At 27.4% G+C, this 19656-nt stretch overlaps 2 protein-coding genes across 2 annotated transcripts in view; both read right to left on the bottom strand.

The window, feature by feature from the left end:
* Positions 1 to 14846, bottom strand: part of LOC113377230 (S-adenosylmethionine decarboxylase proenzyme) — a 97894-nt gene extending 83048 nt beyond the window's left edge. The window contains exons 1-2 of the mRNA XM_026617470.1: positions 14597 to 14846; positions 3851 to 3937 (exon numbers count right to left, since the gene is read on the bottom strand). Coding sequence (XP_026473255.1) covers positions 3851 to 3937; positions 14597 to 14718 — 209 coding nt within the window. The 5' untranslated portion in view covers positions 14719 to 14846. The remainder of the gene's footprint in view (positions 1 to 3850; positions 3938 to 14596) is intronic.
* Positions 14847 to 15287: 441 nt separating this feature from the next.
* Positions 15288 to 19224, bottom strand: LOC113377432 (fatty-acid amide hydrolase 2-like). The gene is made up of 9 exons (XM_026617750.1): positions 19087 to 19224; positions 17838 to 18101; positions 17164 to 17293; positions 16828 to 16999; positions 16468 to 16682; positions 16153 to 16384; positions 15913 to 16087; positions 15732 to 15854; positions 15288 to 15668 (listed from the first exon to the last, which is right to left on the bottom strand). Exons 1-9 carry the CDS (start codon positions 19111 to 19113, stop codon positions 15381 to 15383), a joined length of 1626 nt encoding a protein of 541 aa, XP_026473535.1. The 5' UTR covers positions 19114 to 19224; the 3' UTR covers positions 15288 to 15380.
* Positions 19225 to 19656: the final 432 nt, after the last annotated feature.

The following is a 19656-nucleotide window of genomic DNA, read 5'->3' as shown; positions in this document are numbered from 1 at the left end:
TTTGTCTTTATTATTATTACTATGCTTAATATAAAAGTTTTTTTTATTATATTATTTGAACAGCAATCAAAACTTCAGTCCTGTACGCTGTTAGCCTAATTTGACTTAATATTACGTCGGTTTTACATATGGAAACCCGTCTCATCTCTGTGTGATGAATTCTGTTAGTACAATTTCTGTAATACTAATGAACATTTATAGATGCAGCAATGCCGGATAAGTCTATTTCCGCTTGAAAACCTATTGCTATCTATATTTCCAAGTGTAAACCAAAGTCACTACTGCTTGACATCAGGCAGCTCAGAGCTGGACCTCTGATTCTGGCCCAGTCGTTCTAATGTAGCCCTAATGTAAAAGTTGACAGTTGTCTACTTTATTTTGCATTCTAGGCAACGTAAAAAAAATTACAAAAATCTATATTAAAGATACATAATAATTTTAAATATAGCTTATAAATAATAAAAAGGGTCTGCCAAACCTGTACGTTAGGGGCATATAACAGATAATTAGAAAATTTATTAAAACTTTCAGAAACTTAGTACGCAAACATACGAGTATATATATTTTGCACCATGAGCAAGCAGATGGTTTAGGGTTTTCCTTATCTAATATTTCGTATGATGAGATAAAATTTTATTAATATAAATACTAATAGTTATAGAATAAAATGTTTTAATAAATAGTATATAAAATTAATTAAATTAATTCAACGTATATTAATTTCCTAAAATCGTGCAATAAACATATTTTGAGAAATTGCTTATGAAAAATTTTAATACCCGTCAATAAATAATTTCAGCTCCAAAAATAATACTATGTAGTTGCAAATTATTTACTTATTTACAAACTTACAGAATTAAGACCTTTGTAGCAAATTGAAATAGTATAAATTCTTTAACACTTTTAGTATCATTATTCTACGAAAAAAATAAGATTTTGAATATAAAACCATTCTTAACTTCTTTTGAAAACAAAATAATATTAATTTTATTTACATAATTGACGGCTCGAAAATAAGTCTCACATTTCTTTATTTATAGATACATATATAATAAAACCTAAACTGAAATGATTTTCTTTCAATTACGATACACATAGTAAGCGCAGTCTTAAATAATTGCTGAAGATTCTGTAGAAAAAAGAAATCCTATTTTTAGCCTTATCAAACCGGACTTAGTATCATTAGACTCTATTTATAAATATATCTCTAATCATAAGCTTCACAGCAGAATAATCGAAAAAGATATCTGATAATGTTATTTCGATAAACTATTAAATAATATTTGAAAACTAAATATTTGATTAAATAACACGGAAATCAATCGAATATTATTGACTGGAATAAAGTGCAAATAAAAATATAAAAAATAAATATTTACATTCAATACCGCTCGTTATTTTGGCACGCGCCCAAGGGCCACCGTTAACCGATCACGGAAAAACACTTCATCTCATTTAAAGGCTGTCAAAACAGAATAAATTTTGAGAGAAAATAACTGATAACACTATATGATTATTATACATTTTAATTAATACTTACAAACTTTTTAAAAATATGTTATGCTGATTCACGATACACTAACTCAATTACTGCCGACGTTTTAATTATATGTTTTCTAAGAAAATTATTAGTGACGCAAATAAATCGGTAACGCAGAACAGGGAGTCGCAATTACTCAGAATCATAAGTAATGGATACTATTGTTAGTTTTAATTCAAAATATTTTATTTTAATTTAGGCACATGCAAAATGCAAAAGCGAAGATAGAAAAATGCAACATTAAAAAAAGAAATACTGCACGATCATATCAGCATAGTTTGGTTGATCGCAGCATCTATACCATACATTGGTTTAATAAAATAAATTGAAATGTCATCACTATTAAAATATGTATATCTAGCATAATGTCAACAGAAAGAAAATGGTTAACCACTATTTTAAGTCATGTACAACAAAAACAGATTATAAACAAGTTGTGATATATATATATATATATATATATATATATATATATATATAACAAATGTATTCTGCGTGGATAAATAGATATTAATTTGGAAATATGAACAAAACAACACTCTGTTTTTTGCACTAATTTATTAAATAATAATTTTCACAAACGTTTCGACACTAGATTTGTCTCATCATCAGTGTGTAACCTAAATTAGCATTATGTATTATCCGTTACAAGTCGTTCAATTGATATTGAAGATATTGAACGACTTGTAACGGATAACACATAATGCTAATTTAGGTTTCCATATTTTAAATTTTAAATTATAACACACTGATGATGAGACAAAAAGTGTTGTTTTGTTCATATTTCCAAATTAATATATATATATATATATATATATATATATATACTAACCGGGACAAGCCAGTAAGCAATTGTAACTATACTTTCGTAGAACTATGTATCTTAATTTTACAAACCCTGGTCACATTCCTCATAGATAGAGAAGCAATATTTTTCAGCAAAAAATAACTCAATTTTTTTTATCATAGTATTAACGAAATAGTAGTAGATTATTTTAAAAACCGAGGCAACAAAAACTGCTAAAGTGCAGACCAGAAAACAAAATCGATCCGTTGAATTTCAAGTTGATGAAATATAAGAAAAGTAACATTGAAAAATGTTAATTATAGAGAAAACCTTATAATGATAAGATCTTACGCATTTGTTGCAATTCTAAAATACAAACATATATATATATATATATACATATATATATATATATATTAGGGTGGTCCTTAATAAGGACATTTTCGAATATCCTTGCTCCCAAGGGCTCAAATGGTTCCCAATTGATAAAAAACCATTCTCTGAAAGTTTTAGCTCTTAATATTAATTTTGACATAGTGGGCAATTCAATCAAACTTCGTATGAAAATAGCATGGAAAAAATTTTGAAATTTGAAAAAACAATTTTTTTAGGTATGACAAATGAATTAAAAGTAAAAATTCGTGTAATTTTTTATTGAAAATTCGACCCTCTGCAAAACAGGTTTTTTATAAATTGATTCGTAAAGCGTCGAATTCTGAATAAAACTCATAAATTTGTTCGCTAAGTTATATCTAAAAAACATTTTTTAATTTTTTGAAAATTAATAATCATATTAAGGACTACCCTAATATATATATATATATATATATATATATATATATATATATGAATGGAAACTCCTACACGGTTATTCGAATTTTGATTAATCTTTTTGAAGTTTGTTAAGGAAAATTTTAAGGACTTAATTGATTATAAAAATAAAGTAATATTTAAGTATATATATATAATGATATAGACAGTTATATCACAGGAGCTAATTAAATATTAAACAATTTATATTACATAAAATAAGTATATAAACATATATTCAAAACATTTGAAACGTCAGTACAAAGCTTAACAACATTGACAAGTCATGTTAATGAATTAAGCAAATTGCACGCTGTTCGACAAAAATAGTAAACAAAAACGACACTGCATGTTAAACTATTATTTATAAACATTTTAAGTGATTATAGTTTTGTTGATTTGTTAGCAATAATAAATTAATAACTACATCATAAACAGTAATTTGTTTAATAGGGTAAGTAAGCAAACATAAAAAAATATTAATAATTAAAAAAATGGTTGAAAACGTAGTGAGTTATAATCTTGAGAAATAGGAAATTAGAAACTAAATTCAGTATTTATTAGAAAAAAATTATACGTTTTAACTATACAAAACACATCAAAATTATATGTATGAAAATGAATTTTAACTGACAAATAGATTTTATGCACAAAAATAAATTTAACCACATTTAAAATAATAAAAATCAAAATATAAATTATAAATAACCAACCTCAATACGTAGGCATCAACTTGATCATTTCTGCTAAAGCTTATAATCTCGCATCTGACTATCTTCAATAAAGCATCCCATTTTGATCTGAAAATATAAACAAACCATAATCATTACCATTAAAATCCTACAAACGATTATATTTAATAATTGTTAGTTAATAATTAATTTTTAAATTATGATCTGTTTACATCACGAGGACATTTAGTAATTGTTTTGATACTTAGTGTATGGCTTGTTTGAGAAGCCAACCTAGTAGTTGTCATATACTAATTGTGGTACATTTATGCCTTTTAGCTGTATTTTTTGACTTCATACGCCAACTACTGCCGAATTATTACTTTTTTTACAATTTTAGTATATTAGATCGATAGGTTGTTTCTTCTTCAATCTTCTAATAGATGTAGATTCTAATATTAAATGTGTTTCATTATATTATCGTGATATCTAATATAAATGCTGTTTTCCATAATCTCCTGTACAGCTTCGACCCTTAACCAGTTAACTGTGTTTGACGATTATACACGTCATAGAGATGTGACACATAATTGTGTGTATTAACGAGTTATGGCTATAAAACAGTGAATTTGAATTAAATTTTTTAAAGAAAATATATATTTTGAAGTTTCGAGATATTTAGAATATTTTGAGGCAATGACTATATAAAGTGAGTGTTTGTAAATGGCATTTCACCTTGATCATAAAAATTAAAATTTGTCTACATTTAAATATCGCTTTCTACTGTTTATTTTGAAATAAGCAGTTTGCTTTTCATTAAGAATTATTCTTACTTTTTTACATTTACATGTACAATATTTCACGGATTTTTTTTTTCATTTCTTTTATTAATTACAATCTGTTTTATACAAAACAGATGAGTAAAATGCACTTTTTTAATTTGAGTGAACCCATATTTTTCTGATATATTACCTGCGCAACTTATCATGTGATTGACGAATATACTCGTCATGATCTCAAATCGGACGCCAAAAATGTGCGTACAGTTCGATGTGAGCGCCACAGTTAACTGGTTAAGGAAAGTTGCATACACTTGCCGATATGTGTAAAAATAGAATTAATAAGAATAAGAAGATTAGCTATTTAGATAATTTTAAATGTTTTTTTTTAAAAAACATTCTATTGAACGTTATAAAGAGTTCAAAAATATTTGAACAAAGTACAAATGAAAATTCGTCAACGAATAGAAACTGTGATACTGCTGCAATAATGCATAATAAATGTATTGGTATTGCACTCATATCATGAAAATAAAAGTTTATCATCTCACAAACCATGTTTATTTTTAGCGCATATATTGTGCAATCCATTCCCACATACTGTATAAAATTTTATAACATTGTATTTTAAGTGATTACTCATTTATAACGTTAATGTATTTATGCTATTTGTTATCTAGAATATGAAGAATATTTAATATTGATATTACTTGAAAAAAAATCATAAAATCACATAAGCTCACTTAATCATTAGTATAACATAATATCTTATTCAATAAAAATATTTTTGTCTTAAGAATTTGCATGATATGTATAAGTATAACACTTGATAATTAAAAAGTATATAGAGTGAGAGCACGGCCTTAAGGGTCCGCGGGTACAAAAGTCCACCGCCGATATCTCAAAAACAAGTAAAGTTTGTTTTATCAACAATATTTGAAAGTAGGAAGAAAAAGAAAAAGAAAAAGAAAAACGGCAATGTTTCAAAAACTATCCACAAAAGTATTTTCTTCCGTTGTTAGTTTTTTTTTGCGAGTTTGGAACTTAACATAATTTTTAAGTATGCGTTATTTAATTAATTTATAAGATGTATTGTTAATTTTAAGTTAAATTCAACAGATTTTTTTACATGGCCTCTATAAAAGCTTACACCTGGTTGGGGTAAAAAGGATCAACTGTACCTTTACCCTGGCAAAAAAATAGTAAATAAAAAGCAAATTAAGTTAAAAAAAGCAACTTTACAAGATATAAATGACATATTCAAAAAAATCTGCTGATATATATTTTTGGCGGACAGATAAGGGTACATACAGTGTTATCTCTGTAGAAATGCATTCATAGAATTTATATTTTGCGTTGAAATAATGTAGCTATTATATTGTAAAATCCCTTTAAAATTAAGAATAAGACATAAGACCTTTTGTGTTTTCAAAAGTATTTAAATATTATTTAACACATAATAAATTTAAATTCTATGCGATAAATAATATTAATGAGACTTATAAAACATATTTTGTCCAATCATTAGGTTTCAAAAATCGCTAATTTAAAGCGAATTAAAAGTATAGTCGTAATATATTAAGAGAAAATGATAACTTGGTTTTAACAAAAAATAAATATTAATGATTTTTTATTATTTCATCTGATAACGATAATAAATCTCAATATTATGAATAATAACATTCAAATTATATAACATTTTTTTAAAAAAATATGTTGTATCTTGCCATTACAAATAGCATAAAACATTAATTCAAAAATATAAAAAAATTGGAAAATATTTCACGTTATAAAACAGCCTTTGGGTGAAGGCAACAATATTTGTTATTATTACAAGCAACTATATTTCTCGAATCGCAATTACAGAGAACATCACCATAAACCGTAATCTAATCCTATAGCGGGATATATCCTGTGTCAAAATTTTCCATAATCTTATTTCAAATAACACACAATCATGAAGTTGCGATAGTGAAGAAACGCAACAGTCATGATAATTTTATCATAATAATAGAGTTCCCGGGAGCTTGAACGGGCAGCGGCAGGTAAACAGCAGGTAGAAAAACGCAATTGTCTGCTTATTCAATACTAATTTTTTCACTGAATACACACTTTCAGGCCAAGGTTATAGGTGGTACTACCCTCTAGGTCAGGGTTTCTTAAAGTGGGGGTCGCGAGGCTACTGAACGGGGGTCACGCAGATCTGATACTTTTCAGTCATTATAAATAAAATTTTAAAATTAGTACACACACTACGTGCAAATATAAATACGAATAAAAATCATACAAAATACTATTGTAGTTTTATTATAATCGGCGTCTTTGTGCGATGCACTAATTTGATTATTTTCACGATAATTTATGGCTTCTCAAGCTATGCTATTTGGCAGACATTTTTGATAAAATCATTTTTTAAACTTAAAAGCACAAGAAGAATTTGCCGAATTAACTAGTGATGCTACCTTGCGACTAAGATTTTCTCAAGTGCCTGTGCATGAATTTTGGATAGAAATGAAATCAGAATATCCACTACTATCGAAAATAGCAATGAACAAATTACTGCCATTTTGTAGAACATATTTATGTGAATCAGCCTTTTCCACCTTAACTTATATAAAATCAAAATACCGTCCAACTTTAATAAACGTTGAAAATTTATTACGATCTGCACTAACTCAAATTGAGCCTAGATTTAATTATTTGTGTAAAAATAAACAAACACATCCGTCACATTAGTATTGTTTGATTTATTAATAATATGTTTTTATTGAAAAAATTGTTACAAAAGTTTATTTTTTCTTTTGAATAAATAAATAAATATATATATATATATATATATATATATATATTTTTGTCATTCTATTCATTGTGTTTTATTACGAGCAATATCCCGTAAACGTTTCCAATTATATATATATATATATATATATATATATATATATATGTATATATATACATTTCAACGTCAAATTTAAACACTATCAACATATATATATATATATATATATATATATATATATATATATATAATCAGCACGTCTCTCCTTATCAATACGAATCGAATGTTTTTTGAGTTATTCAAATCGCTTCATCCGTGTTCCCGAAATCGTCGACGAAATTTTGTATCCGAACACACACACATACACGCACACACACATACACACACACACAAACATCCATTTTTTCTAAGGCATGCCAAAATGTTCAAAAGGTTTTTAAACGTAAAGATAAATAAAAATTTTCATATTCGATTTTTTTGCGATTACTATAACTTGCCCTGCGGGAAGTTAACAATAAAAAAATTGCAAACATTTATGCTAAGGGTTATAGTTCCAACCTTTATTTGGTGGAAAATTACTATAACAAATTTAACTAAATAAATATATGATAATGTTGAAGGTTTAAAGAATAACTAGCAGAAGATATTTGCAATTTGATATTCGAATATTGTAAATAAATAATCTTATTTATACTGATAAACCATGGTATACAAATAGGCACTAAAGTATCGTATTGCAAAATAAACATACATATATATATATATATATATATATATATATATACATATATATATATATATATATATATATATATATATACTAGCAGGTCCGGCAAACGTTTGTTTAACCGTGTCCGCAATGTAAGATTTAGTTTAAATTGTATTGGCACATTTGGAGATTCAACGTTTTGATTTATCATTACCGCGCTTTTCATTAAATCATTAACTTTTAATATTTAATTTTCAATTACGAAGCAGCATCGGAACATTCATTTTTGGCGTAGATTTGCATAGTCTCAAAAATTGTTGCGATTATGCAAGAATCGATCAATATTTTGTATAACCTTTCGTTTCCAAAATCTAAAAATTGGTTTGAAAATGTTTCAACGATAAGCTAAACATTTCAGAGCGAATATATTTAAGCTATTCCATAAGCTAAAATCATAATCATAATAAGCATCAAACTTTGATCAAAATTTGAAGTTATCGAACTAAATGTGAAATGATTGAACTATTAAAATGACTTATGAAATAATAATTTGTGGTAGAAAGGTGAAAATTTAGTGTTAAATGTATTTTTCAATAGCGCATTAAAATAAAGAAATTTGATCTCAAAAAGAAAATAAGTGTTAGAGGGATTGACAGCCCTTGATAAAAATAAATTGTGTTTTTTTTAAGTAATATTTAAGCTTTTGTATAATTTCAAGAAAATCTGAACTAAAATTATGTCAAAAACATAACAGGGCATTGTCTAATATTTATAAAAATTATATAAACTGAATTGCAAAGTTAAAATTATTTATTTGAAGTATATAAGTGAACTTAATTTTAGAACTTGCTAATCCGAATTATTTTCGATATACAAAAAAAAATTTAGAAAAAAAAAGTTTTAAAAATCTTTTCTCAAAAGCAATTGCTTTGTCAACACAAGCAGAAAGTTTTTTGAATCACTCAATCCGTTCGCTTAAAAACACGATTCTATTCCGTGCACTCTTTCTTCGTATCTTCGAAACTGCTGGACCTGCCATTGCCAAAAGCTAATCAGCACACACACAGAAGAAATGCAAATAGGTCCAAATGCAAAATTTCATAAAAATAGGTCCAACCATTTCGGAGGATTATTGCGAATCATGACTAAGGTGACCATATTTTTTGTAGGTCAAAACCAGGACGACAAGTTATTGTTAATCTAATCATAATCATAAGCTGACTTTTAGTAGGACTTTATTAATCGATTGTATGGTATACTTTTTATACCGGGTTAAATATGAACAACTTAAATATATATTAAAATGAATTAAATAGTTAAATATATATATATATATATATATATATATATATATATATATATATATATATATAAATAGATCAGTAGAATTAATGTGAATCTATATTTTCGAAGCAACGTAGTAGCAGTTGAAAATTTCACAGAAATTGGTGTTTATTCAATAAAAACTATATAATTATGTACATTATATAATATAATTATATAATGTCTCACGTCAAAATATAAAAAACTTCTCAAAAAAACATTGTGCAAAAAAATGAAATGACATTTTACTATACATATATTACTATACGTATATAATATATTATATAAAGTGACATGAGCGCCTCGTGAAGAGATATTAAGACATTTAAAGTCGTGACCTCGTGTTGTACATATACCGATTTTATTTTTACATATTATGCATAATATTACGAGATGCTTCTTTATATATAATTAACTTCCCGTAGAGTAAGTTATTGTAATCGTCCAAAAATCGAAATTGAACATTTCTGCATTTCTCGACGTTTTGAAGTTTTTTGAACATTTTGGCATACCTCAGAAAAAATGGATGTGTGTGTGTGTGCATGTGTGTTTTCGAAAACATTCGATTCCTATTGATAGGGAGATGTGCTGATTAGTTTTTGGCAAATGCAGGTCCAGCAGTTACGGAGATACAGAGCAAAGAGTGTAGAAAATAGAAATCGAGTTTTTGAGAGAACGGAGAATCCAATTTGAATGATCTAAACAACATTCAGTTCGTAATGATGAGGAGAAGAGGTGATTAGTTTTTGGCAAAGGCAGGTCCAGCCGTTTCAAAGATACCGAGCTAACTGTACGAAAAATGGCAGTTTTCGAGAGAACAAAGCATCCGATTTTCATGATTCAAAAAACTTTCTGCTCGTGTTGACGAAACAATTGCTTATGAAAAAAATTTTTTTTTTCGTAGATCGAAAATATTTCAGATTTTTATTTTAATTCTCGCTAAAGTTCGAAAGCTCACTTATATGCTTTAAATAAATAAATTCAATTTTGCAATTCAGTTTACATAATTCTTATAAATATTAGACAATGTTACAGTATTTATAATAATCTATTTGAAAATCTTTAATATTCTCGAACATTTCGTTACGGTACGGGAGGTTCCAGTAATTTGCCTTAAGGCATGATGCCATACACCACTAGTTCTGGTATGAATGCGATTCGATTCCGGTACGTTTTAAACGTCACCAGAGCGAATGTGATATTAAATATTTATAAGTTAAAATTAAATAATATGTAATCCAAAAGCAGTATTTATTAGAATAAGTTCTCTTTCAATATATCGGCGACAAGCAAACATTATTTTTAGAAAGCAAAGGCACATGCATTTGACATATTCTTTACGGCGTTATTGCTATTGAAGGGCTGATTGACAGGTTGAAATAAAAAATAAAAAGTATAGATGATTTCCTATTTCTATATAAACTAGCTGTAAGTGGAATTCTGTCTTAAGGCAATTAAGGCATCGTGCCTTAAGGCAAATTGCTGGAACTTCCCGTACCAAAAATTATTATTTTTTTAAAAACGATTAACATTTTTGAAAAAAATTTACTTTAAAAAAATAAGATTTTTGAGAAACTATAAATTGGACAAAAATTTACTTTTTTTTGAAAAAAAAAATTTAAAAAAAAAATTTTTTTTTGTTAATTTTTTTTTTTGAAAAAATTTTTTTTCTCTATTTTGACATATTGTGGAAGATCTAAATTTTTTTTTCAAAGCAATCGTACTGCTTTAACTGCATAGGGACAAAATATAAGGCGCGTAAGCGCCGCGTCGCTGTCTAACGCATAAGCATTGGTACGGAACCCATAGGAATGTTAACAAAATGTATACTTATTGTTAAAATCTCTATAAAATATCCGATAATTTGATGTGCATATGTCTGATGATCATTTTTGACCGCCAAATGGCTCATTTTTTTACTTTTTCCTCCATATCTCCGAAACCGCTAGACCTACCTTCATGAAAATTTTATCAGTTCTTCATCTTGTCAATACAAGTGAATTATTCAAATCGGACGTTCCGTTCTCTTAAAAACTGAGTTACCGTTTTTGGCACTTTTTGCCCCGTATTTTCGGAACGACTAGACCTGCCTTCTCCAAAAACTAATCAGCACGTCTCCTTATCAATACGAATCGAATGTTTTTTGAATTATTCAAATCGGTTGATCCGTGTTTCCGAAATCGTCGACGAAAATTTGTATCCGCACATACATATACACACGTACATACATACATACATACATACATACATACATACACACACACACACACACACACACACATACATCCATTTTTTCTAAGGTATGCCAAAATGTTCAGAAACCTCTGAAACGTAAAGATATATAAACATTTTCATTTTTGATTTTTTTGCGATTACTATAACTTGCCCTACGGGAAGTTAAAAAAATAAACTTGTGGTGCGTGCCTAAAGGCAAATTGCTGGTACTTCCCGTACCGCAATTTAAAATATTAGGTTGTCAAATATCTCCCTTCCGCTTTTTTGCTCTTGGTTTATGATACAAAAAGGCGGAAGGGAGATATTTGACAACCTAATATTTAATTTTAATTTTAATACTTTAGCTTAGTAGATTTTTTTAAAAAAAACTTGCGTTTTTTAAAAATTAAAAAAAAAACCTTTTTTCAGATTTTGACATTAAAAAATATGGTCTACTTTGAAAATTTTGAAATTTTTTGAAAATATTCAAGAAACCCATTCAAGTCGGTTAACCTAAACTGCCGGCTTTAAACTATTTGTACTTATTATTAAAATCTCTGTAAAATATTTTATAATCTGATGTGCATATGCCTAATGATTATTTTTGACCGCTATTTATTTAAAACCTTTTTTCTATCTACGAAACCTTTGGAGTACGTTTCTAACCTTCTTTATTCTAAAGTTTGTCAAAATGTTGCGAACCCTTTGAAACATAAAGGTATAGAAAAATGTGTTTGCGATTACTTACCCTACAGGAAGTAAATAATTGTAAACTGATAGAAAAAAATAGGAAAAGATTATCATAGAAATAATTGCTCAAAATATCATCTTTTATATTTACATATTTTTTAAGAAATTTGTCATATTCATTCCTCTCCTAATTTTGGGTTTCATTAAATACTACATATACGAGTTTCTCGAGATGTAAATATTTGAAGACAAAAGATTACTTAAGGGATGTGAATATGCGTCCGCATGAATATTTGAAAACATTTTCAAAAGTTACATAACTTGTTAGTCAAAATTAATAAAGATTCAATCCAAGGAAACCAAGAGAACTTTTGATACTTTGTATTTGTATTATATACTTATATATTTGTATTATAATGTATACAAATTGTATACATTTCTATAACTATTACATAAAAATAGTTGCACTAGGTCAAACATGCGAATGGAATGAAAAGAATGTTAAGAATCTTAAGTATAATATTAAAATCTGAAAATTTAGATCAAAATTACGTGAAAATAAAACGTCAATAGAGCTAAAAACAAAAAATGTTAAAGATATTATAATAAGCAAATCAAAAGAAATTTCAAATCGATCAAAATGTCTAAAAGTTGATGTAGCTAACATAATTGCATATTACAAAAATCCTCTGCTCACAAATAGCATGATGTCTAAGGTCAGCAAAAATTTCTATATTCTGCATTATTAAATGTAATGTAATAGAGTGGTACATGAAAATTACATGCATGTGGATTAAATAAGATAATGCTTGGTTGTTGATTTATTTTATATCCAATGCAAAACATAACAAATACAAAATTTGAATTAAGTCGAGCTATTTTCATTAATATTTTACTGCTTCACAATATATAGTAGGAAACTAATTTAGCTTAATATTTTGGCTTTCATCCGTTTTTTACTAAAAATCTATAAAATGATTATGTACTTTGATATGACTTTATACTATGAAAATTTCCTACTCATTTGATATTTCAGCATTAGAATGAAGATAACAATTCTGATGCATTTTGGGAACTGTTGGTGCAATTGTATCAAATATGGTATATTTTCAAGATAATATGTAGACAGATTATATATATATATATATATATATATATATATATATATATATATATATGCTTTACGTGGCGAAAGATATATTAAGTGTTTTTGGACATTCATCCAATAATTAACAGAATTTAATAAAGAAAAATGTCTTCATTGTAGCAGCAATGTATACAAATAATTATTAATTGAAAAAAAAAACAAAAATGCAAACACTGACACATAGTTATATAACAAAAAATGTTTAATTAAGCATTAAAATAAAATAAATTTTATATTTATTTTATTTGTACTTTATAAATCTTTTCATTTATTTTATTTGAATATTGAAGTAAAAGCTTTTTTTGTCATATAGCTCTGTGCTATAATAATTAGTGTTCGCATTTTTGTGTTTTTCTTTTAATCATTTATATGCACTAAAGATGAGTCAAATAAAAGCTCGAAACGTTCGATACTACAAGAAAGACTGTTTCTTGCCCAAAAACACAATATATATATATATATATATATATATATATATATATATAATGCCACAAACAAATAAATATAAGCATCCTACCTGAGTTTCTAAGTTTATCTACATGGTTCCGAAAAGATTAGAAAATTATGCAATGTTTGTTTTCGTTTATGTGGTATATATATATATATATATATATATATATATATATATAATTAAATTGCGTATGAATAAATACAATTATATGTCAATAAACAATTTGCATAAATTATCAGAACTTTGTATATAAAATTAGAATTAAAGAATGAATTAATGCAGCATCTATATATAAATTACAATCCATTATATAAATAAATATATTTAAACTGTTAAGTGTCAACGGAAGAAAGAATATGATTTTTGTATATAGATAATATGGCATAATATGCATCCACTAACAATTTATGCAATAATATATTTCACATTACAATTGTATAAATATATTGTCCAATGAAATGATAATCCAAAAAGTTAGTTGATATATTTCTATTTTAATCGTTATTCAACAAATTTACAGTTGCAAAATCTACGAATCCGGCTTTTGATTACAAGATTATTATAAACACAATATATTGAATTCTGTTAAATATATGAATTAAGTTGCGGTTAAAATATAGAAATAGTAACATAACTTAATTTTCGGAACCAATTAATGTTGTTTTAATACTATTTTTTGAAATTTCTGCTACTAACCTTGGTATTTTACGCAAATCTGCCATTTTATTCTTTTCATTTGGGGCAAACCAAATTTCGAGAAGTTTTTCCACTCCCTCAAAAAATTGAACACTGTTATTTATTACCTCACTTTCAGCCATAGTGCACAAATCAATTAAAATAGAAATTATTGGAGCAACACATTAATACCCTATTGCAACGCGTCAAGAACAAGTACTGACAGGAGGACTGAATTCGATTCGATTCGATAGCAAGCGCTCGAGCGCCGACGACGTTTCTCGGGTGGTCACGCCGTCGCACGCGCGAACTATTATCGACTTCGGCCAATTACCAGAGACATCTAGCGAAGCATTACGGAAATACAAAACAGGCTCCTTACTGACAATTGAGGCGCCCCCCTAAGGACTCTAACCAGAATCAGACATCTCGTTAGACTTATTGTTCTAATTCATACATACAGTTTTAACCATATGATTCTAACTGGAACGATTTAATACTTTAAAACATGCAACAAAGTAATAAAACAAATTAGTATTAACAAAATATACATATATTAAATTGTAAAACATGTTTAAATAAATATTACAATACACATAATTTATCTTAAAACATACATATAAGAATATTAATACAAGCACCATTTATAGGCATTAAACATAAGAATGTAAGATTGACATGGAATGTGAAGCACCAATAAAATAAAATATACATTGCAGTCAGAAGCATAAAAATATCCCGCAACATAAATGCATATACAATGTAAATTTCTATAATTAAAAAATTTGCGCACAAACAAGACTAATTACGAAGGTAATACTTCAAATGGTGGGACCCAACCACCAAATATTTTTTCCAGTTCTGAAGCTACAGCTATAGTAAGGTGATCATTGTATGGAGCAGCCACTACTTGAACACCTAATGGAAGTCCATCTTTATCCAATCCAAGGGGTACTTGTGTAACAGGCAGATGTAATACATTGAATATTCCCCAGTATGAGAAATTATATGGTCTTAAAAATGCTGAATAATGGTAAGGTGCTGTGAAAGTTGTGCTCGGGTATATCAGGACACCATCAGAGCCTAATAATTCCTGAAACATTTTTTTTTTATATAATACTGCAATAATAATCTCTATATAAATAATTTAAGCAACCTCAAAATATGACTTCAACTTTTCTGTCAATTCTTCAGCCCATTTGGCATTTTCTGGCTTTAGTAGACAGCTATCAAGCAAACTCAAAATAGAAGCCATGGTGTAATCACTTTGTCCAATGCACTATAAAAATAATAATGTAAAAATTTGCATCACTCATATTCAATATTCGAATTGTTACCTTTTTGAGCAGTTCATGAATGCCATTAGCTTTTGCATCTCCGTTATTCAAAAGTGTTGCGAAATCTGCTGGTTCTTTAGTCATCCAGTAGCGCCATAACCTAAATGAATATTCGATACCCTCAGCTGATGCAGGCTTTACTTCATTACATACTGTTTCGAGTTCACGTACAACCCTTGAAATATAAAAGTGTTAATATGGTAGGTATCAGAAAATAACATGTCTTATAATTAAGTTTACTTTTTTAGGCATTCTTTTAATGGCTGACATACAGAGCTGCATTTAATGTCGCGATTTTCTTCTATATAGTACACTTTTAAATTCTTCATTTTAACTGGAGTATCCAACTTCAATAAACTGCATTTTTCACCTACAAGAATTTTTAGCAAGGGCAAAAGATCTTCAGCATGACGAGTCATAGGACCAGCTTGTACCATTGTATTGGTCTCCTGTCCAGTTCGGAATGTACAACCTTAAAAATCAAATAGAATTGTTAGTGTACATAGTTGCATTAATTATAAAAAGTATTCAATGTAAATGTGATCACATAATCACCTTTCATATTAGTCAACTCTGATGTTGGTTTATGACCAAATATACCACAGTAAAAAGCAGGCATCCTAATAGAGCCACCAATATCAGTTCCTAATCCCCAAGCTGATCCACAAGCTGTCACTATAGCACCTTCGCCACCACTTGAGCCTCCAACAGTACGAGATAATTTGTATGGATTTTTAGTTAAACCATACAAATTATTATATGTCTCTTGCCTAATGAAATTTGATATCATTTTACATAATAGAAAATGTAAATAAAAGAATTTAGAAATAATACTTCTTAAAAATATTTTTACATAGTTAAACAATTATATTTTACAGTTTAATTAATTGCTGAATCTTTTTATAATGTACCTACCATCTGTTCACCTCCGGAACGTTTGTGACACCCAAACAAATACCTCCGGCTTCTATGCTTAATCTTACAACTTCAGCATTTGAAGCAGCACGCATATATCTTCGACAAATTAATCCAAGAGTATGAGAACATCCTTCAACAGCAGTGGAGTCCTTTGTTGTAAAAGGAACTCCTATTAAGTTTATTTTGTTAGATTTTTTTTTTTTGTAATATTTAAACTATGTTTTCACTTTAGAGATAATTCTACAATGATGAAGCAATAAATGGTAATTTTCGAAAACTTTTAATTCATCTCTAATAATAGTTCTAAATTTTTTAGGTATAATTAAATATTACCCAAAAAAGGTTTATTCTTGAAGTCCTGTTCAGTATATTCTCCGTTGTTAATTTTTTTGTCTATGGCTTTAGCTTCCTCTAGTGCTTTATCAAATCTCATGTCGACTACAGCATTTAAGATATAATTGACCTGAAATTAGACCAGTATACAATGTTCCATTAAAAATAATTTTTTATATCCTATTAACCAACAATATTTAATTGTGATCTTTCATCAGGCCACAGTCTCTAATAAATCATCCCAATTTTGATAACAATTCCCAATTAATAATAAATACAAATTAAAGGAAATATACAGTCACATTCATCTAACAACTTTTATTTTATCTTAATATTGTTCATACATTAAATTGTTGATCTTGAAAATGATTCAAATGATGGAGATTTCAGATCTTTATTTTGCAAATTCATTTGGAATATTTATATTTGTGTTTGATAAAAGATATGACCACTTTTATCTGCTATCAATAGACAATGAAATGACAATGTATTAATAATATTTACATTTTTTAAAAATGATATGAAACAATAAACAAATATATGTATAAATTAAGCATTATTATAAGAAACAAACTTCTATTTGTTAAAGAAAGAAGACATAATACAAATGTATTAAATAAAAAGTTATCAAATTTAAAAAAACACTCAAAAAAAATTTTATTATGAAATCCTACCTTGTTTATCCTGCGTTGGTATGCAGTTACAACTTCTTCAGATGTTAACTTGCGTTCACGAATTTTTTTAGCAATACTGACTGCACTCTCCATTACAAAATAGTCATCTTCCAAAGGAGATAATGGTTGTTCTTTGTTCGACCAGTACAAAGAGAAAATATAATCAATAAATTTATCTAAAAATTTTCGAAACAGTATTAATAGCTGCATGACTATGCTGCAAAACATTGTTCTGAGCAGCTTTTTTGTTTTGTTGGACTTGTGCTGTAAATAAAAAAATAAACAAAATGATCAGTGCATAGATTATACACCAATTTATATTGATGTACATAATTAGAAACTAAATTTACATATATTGATTGCACACAATGCAAATGAATATTCAATTGCACAAGCATAAATTAACTGTCTTGCATAAAGGCAGTGTGGTAATGAAAGAAATATTTTTGTATTAAAGTAATAATGATAAATATGAGCATTTTTTTGAAAATGTAACTTTGAAAATAAAAATATAATTTATAAAAAGAAGTAAATGACATGTTTTACAATAAAAGTTAACAGCGTAGAAACGTCATTAGCAAAAGTAGTTTTATGTATTCTATTATTACACCCAATTCTAAACAAGTTGTATTCAAAGAATATTCTTACAGATAACCTCAAATTCTGTAGCTCCCTAACTGTTTGTCTTAATGTGCCTTGCTAAAGTAAAATTTGAATAAACAATAACAGAAAATAAAGATATTGTTGTTCACCTGGGGAAACCAATCGTCAAATATTTCTTCCTTAAAATGTACACTTGTGCAAGGTATTTTATTAAACTAAAAGACTAATACTTTCTTTTCCAGCCCTGTATGATAATATGAAATAGCGTGAATTATGTATTTTAAATAAAGTATTGAATCAGCCGATACTGGAAATAATAAGCTATATAAAACTTCTGTAAAAATTTTATACTTAAAGCTAAACTGTCATCATAAAATATTAATATCAAAAAACAATTATTTAAGTAATATTTGTTTAGCTTAATTTGTTTCAAAAATATAATACTACTGTACTATACTTTCTATTTGCTTTGCAAATAATCCGTAATAATTGATATTATAAGTGAATTTTATTATTATACCAAGCCGATTATATATGTCACTTAGAACACAAAAATAATTCTTAGCGTACTTTATTTTAAAAAGGAAATAAACCATTTTAATAACGTCAATTCACATTTGTACAAATAATTAATATAACCACTTACCTTGCGCACACGATTTTGGTCCGTCATATTTTATTTATAAAATTTATTTTCAATGTAAACACTTAATTCACTAAAAACAAAATTCAATTATTTTGTTCATCAAATACAAAAAGCGGGTAAAACCGAACGCGAAAGCCATGACAGTGTGACATTTGAAGGTGAGTTGACAACAATTACGGTATCGTACGATGTTTCACGAAAGGTGCCGATTTGTAGTCACCTGACTAACTGCAAAAATACGTACGCGAAATTTAAAATTTCAAATATGAAATAGCGAAAATAATTACATTTTTATGTGAATTTATGGCATATAATGTACAATTGGATATTGTATGTCTTTAGGAAAGTTTCTGAAATTATGGTTTTAAAAACAGTTATCACATTAGTAGCATTAGTACGTAGATTGAAATCTGAAATCCACAGTAAAATCTGTGAATCAGTATTTGCAAAATAAGATTGCAAGAGACAAATGATAATTGTATTTGCATATATCAAATACTAATTTTTGGACATAATGTGAACGTTTTCAACATATTTGCATTAGCCTAAAGGCGAGCTGCTTTTGCCAAC

Source organism: Ctenocephalides felis, unplaced genomic scaffold, assembly GCF_003426905.1.
Source record: "Ctenocephalides felis isolate EL2017-DRISC unplaced genomic scaffold, ASM342690v1 CF-g0.4_SCAFFOLD_01886, whole genome shotgun sequence".
Lineage (NCBI taxonomy): Eukaryota > Metazoa > Arthropoda > Insecta > Siphonaptera > Pulicidae > Ctenocephalides > Ctenocephalides felis.
This window is presented reverse-complemented; position numbering and strand designations above follow the sequence as displayed.

Bases quoted from the DNA above. Each gene is read 5' to 3' on its own strand.
- LOC113377432 (XM_026617750.1), bottom strand. From the start codon at position 19,113: ATGACGGACCAAAATCGTGTGCGCAAG. The intron at 17,000-17,163 runs GTAATATTTAAT...TAAACTTAATAG, and splicing joins CAAGAATAAACCTTTTTTGG to GAGTTCCTTTTACAACAAAG. The intron at 16,683-16,827 runs GTAGGTACATTA...AAATTTCATTAG, and splicing joins GTTCCGGAGGTGAACAGATG to GCAAGAGACATATAATAATT.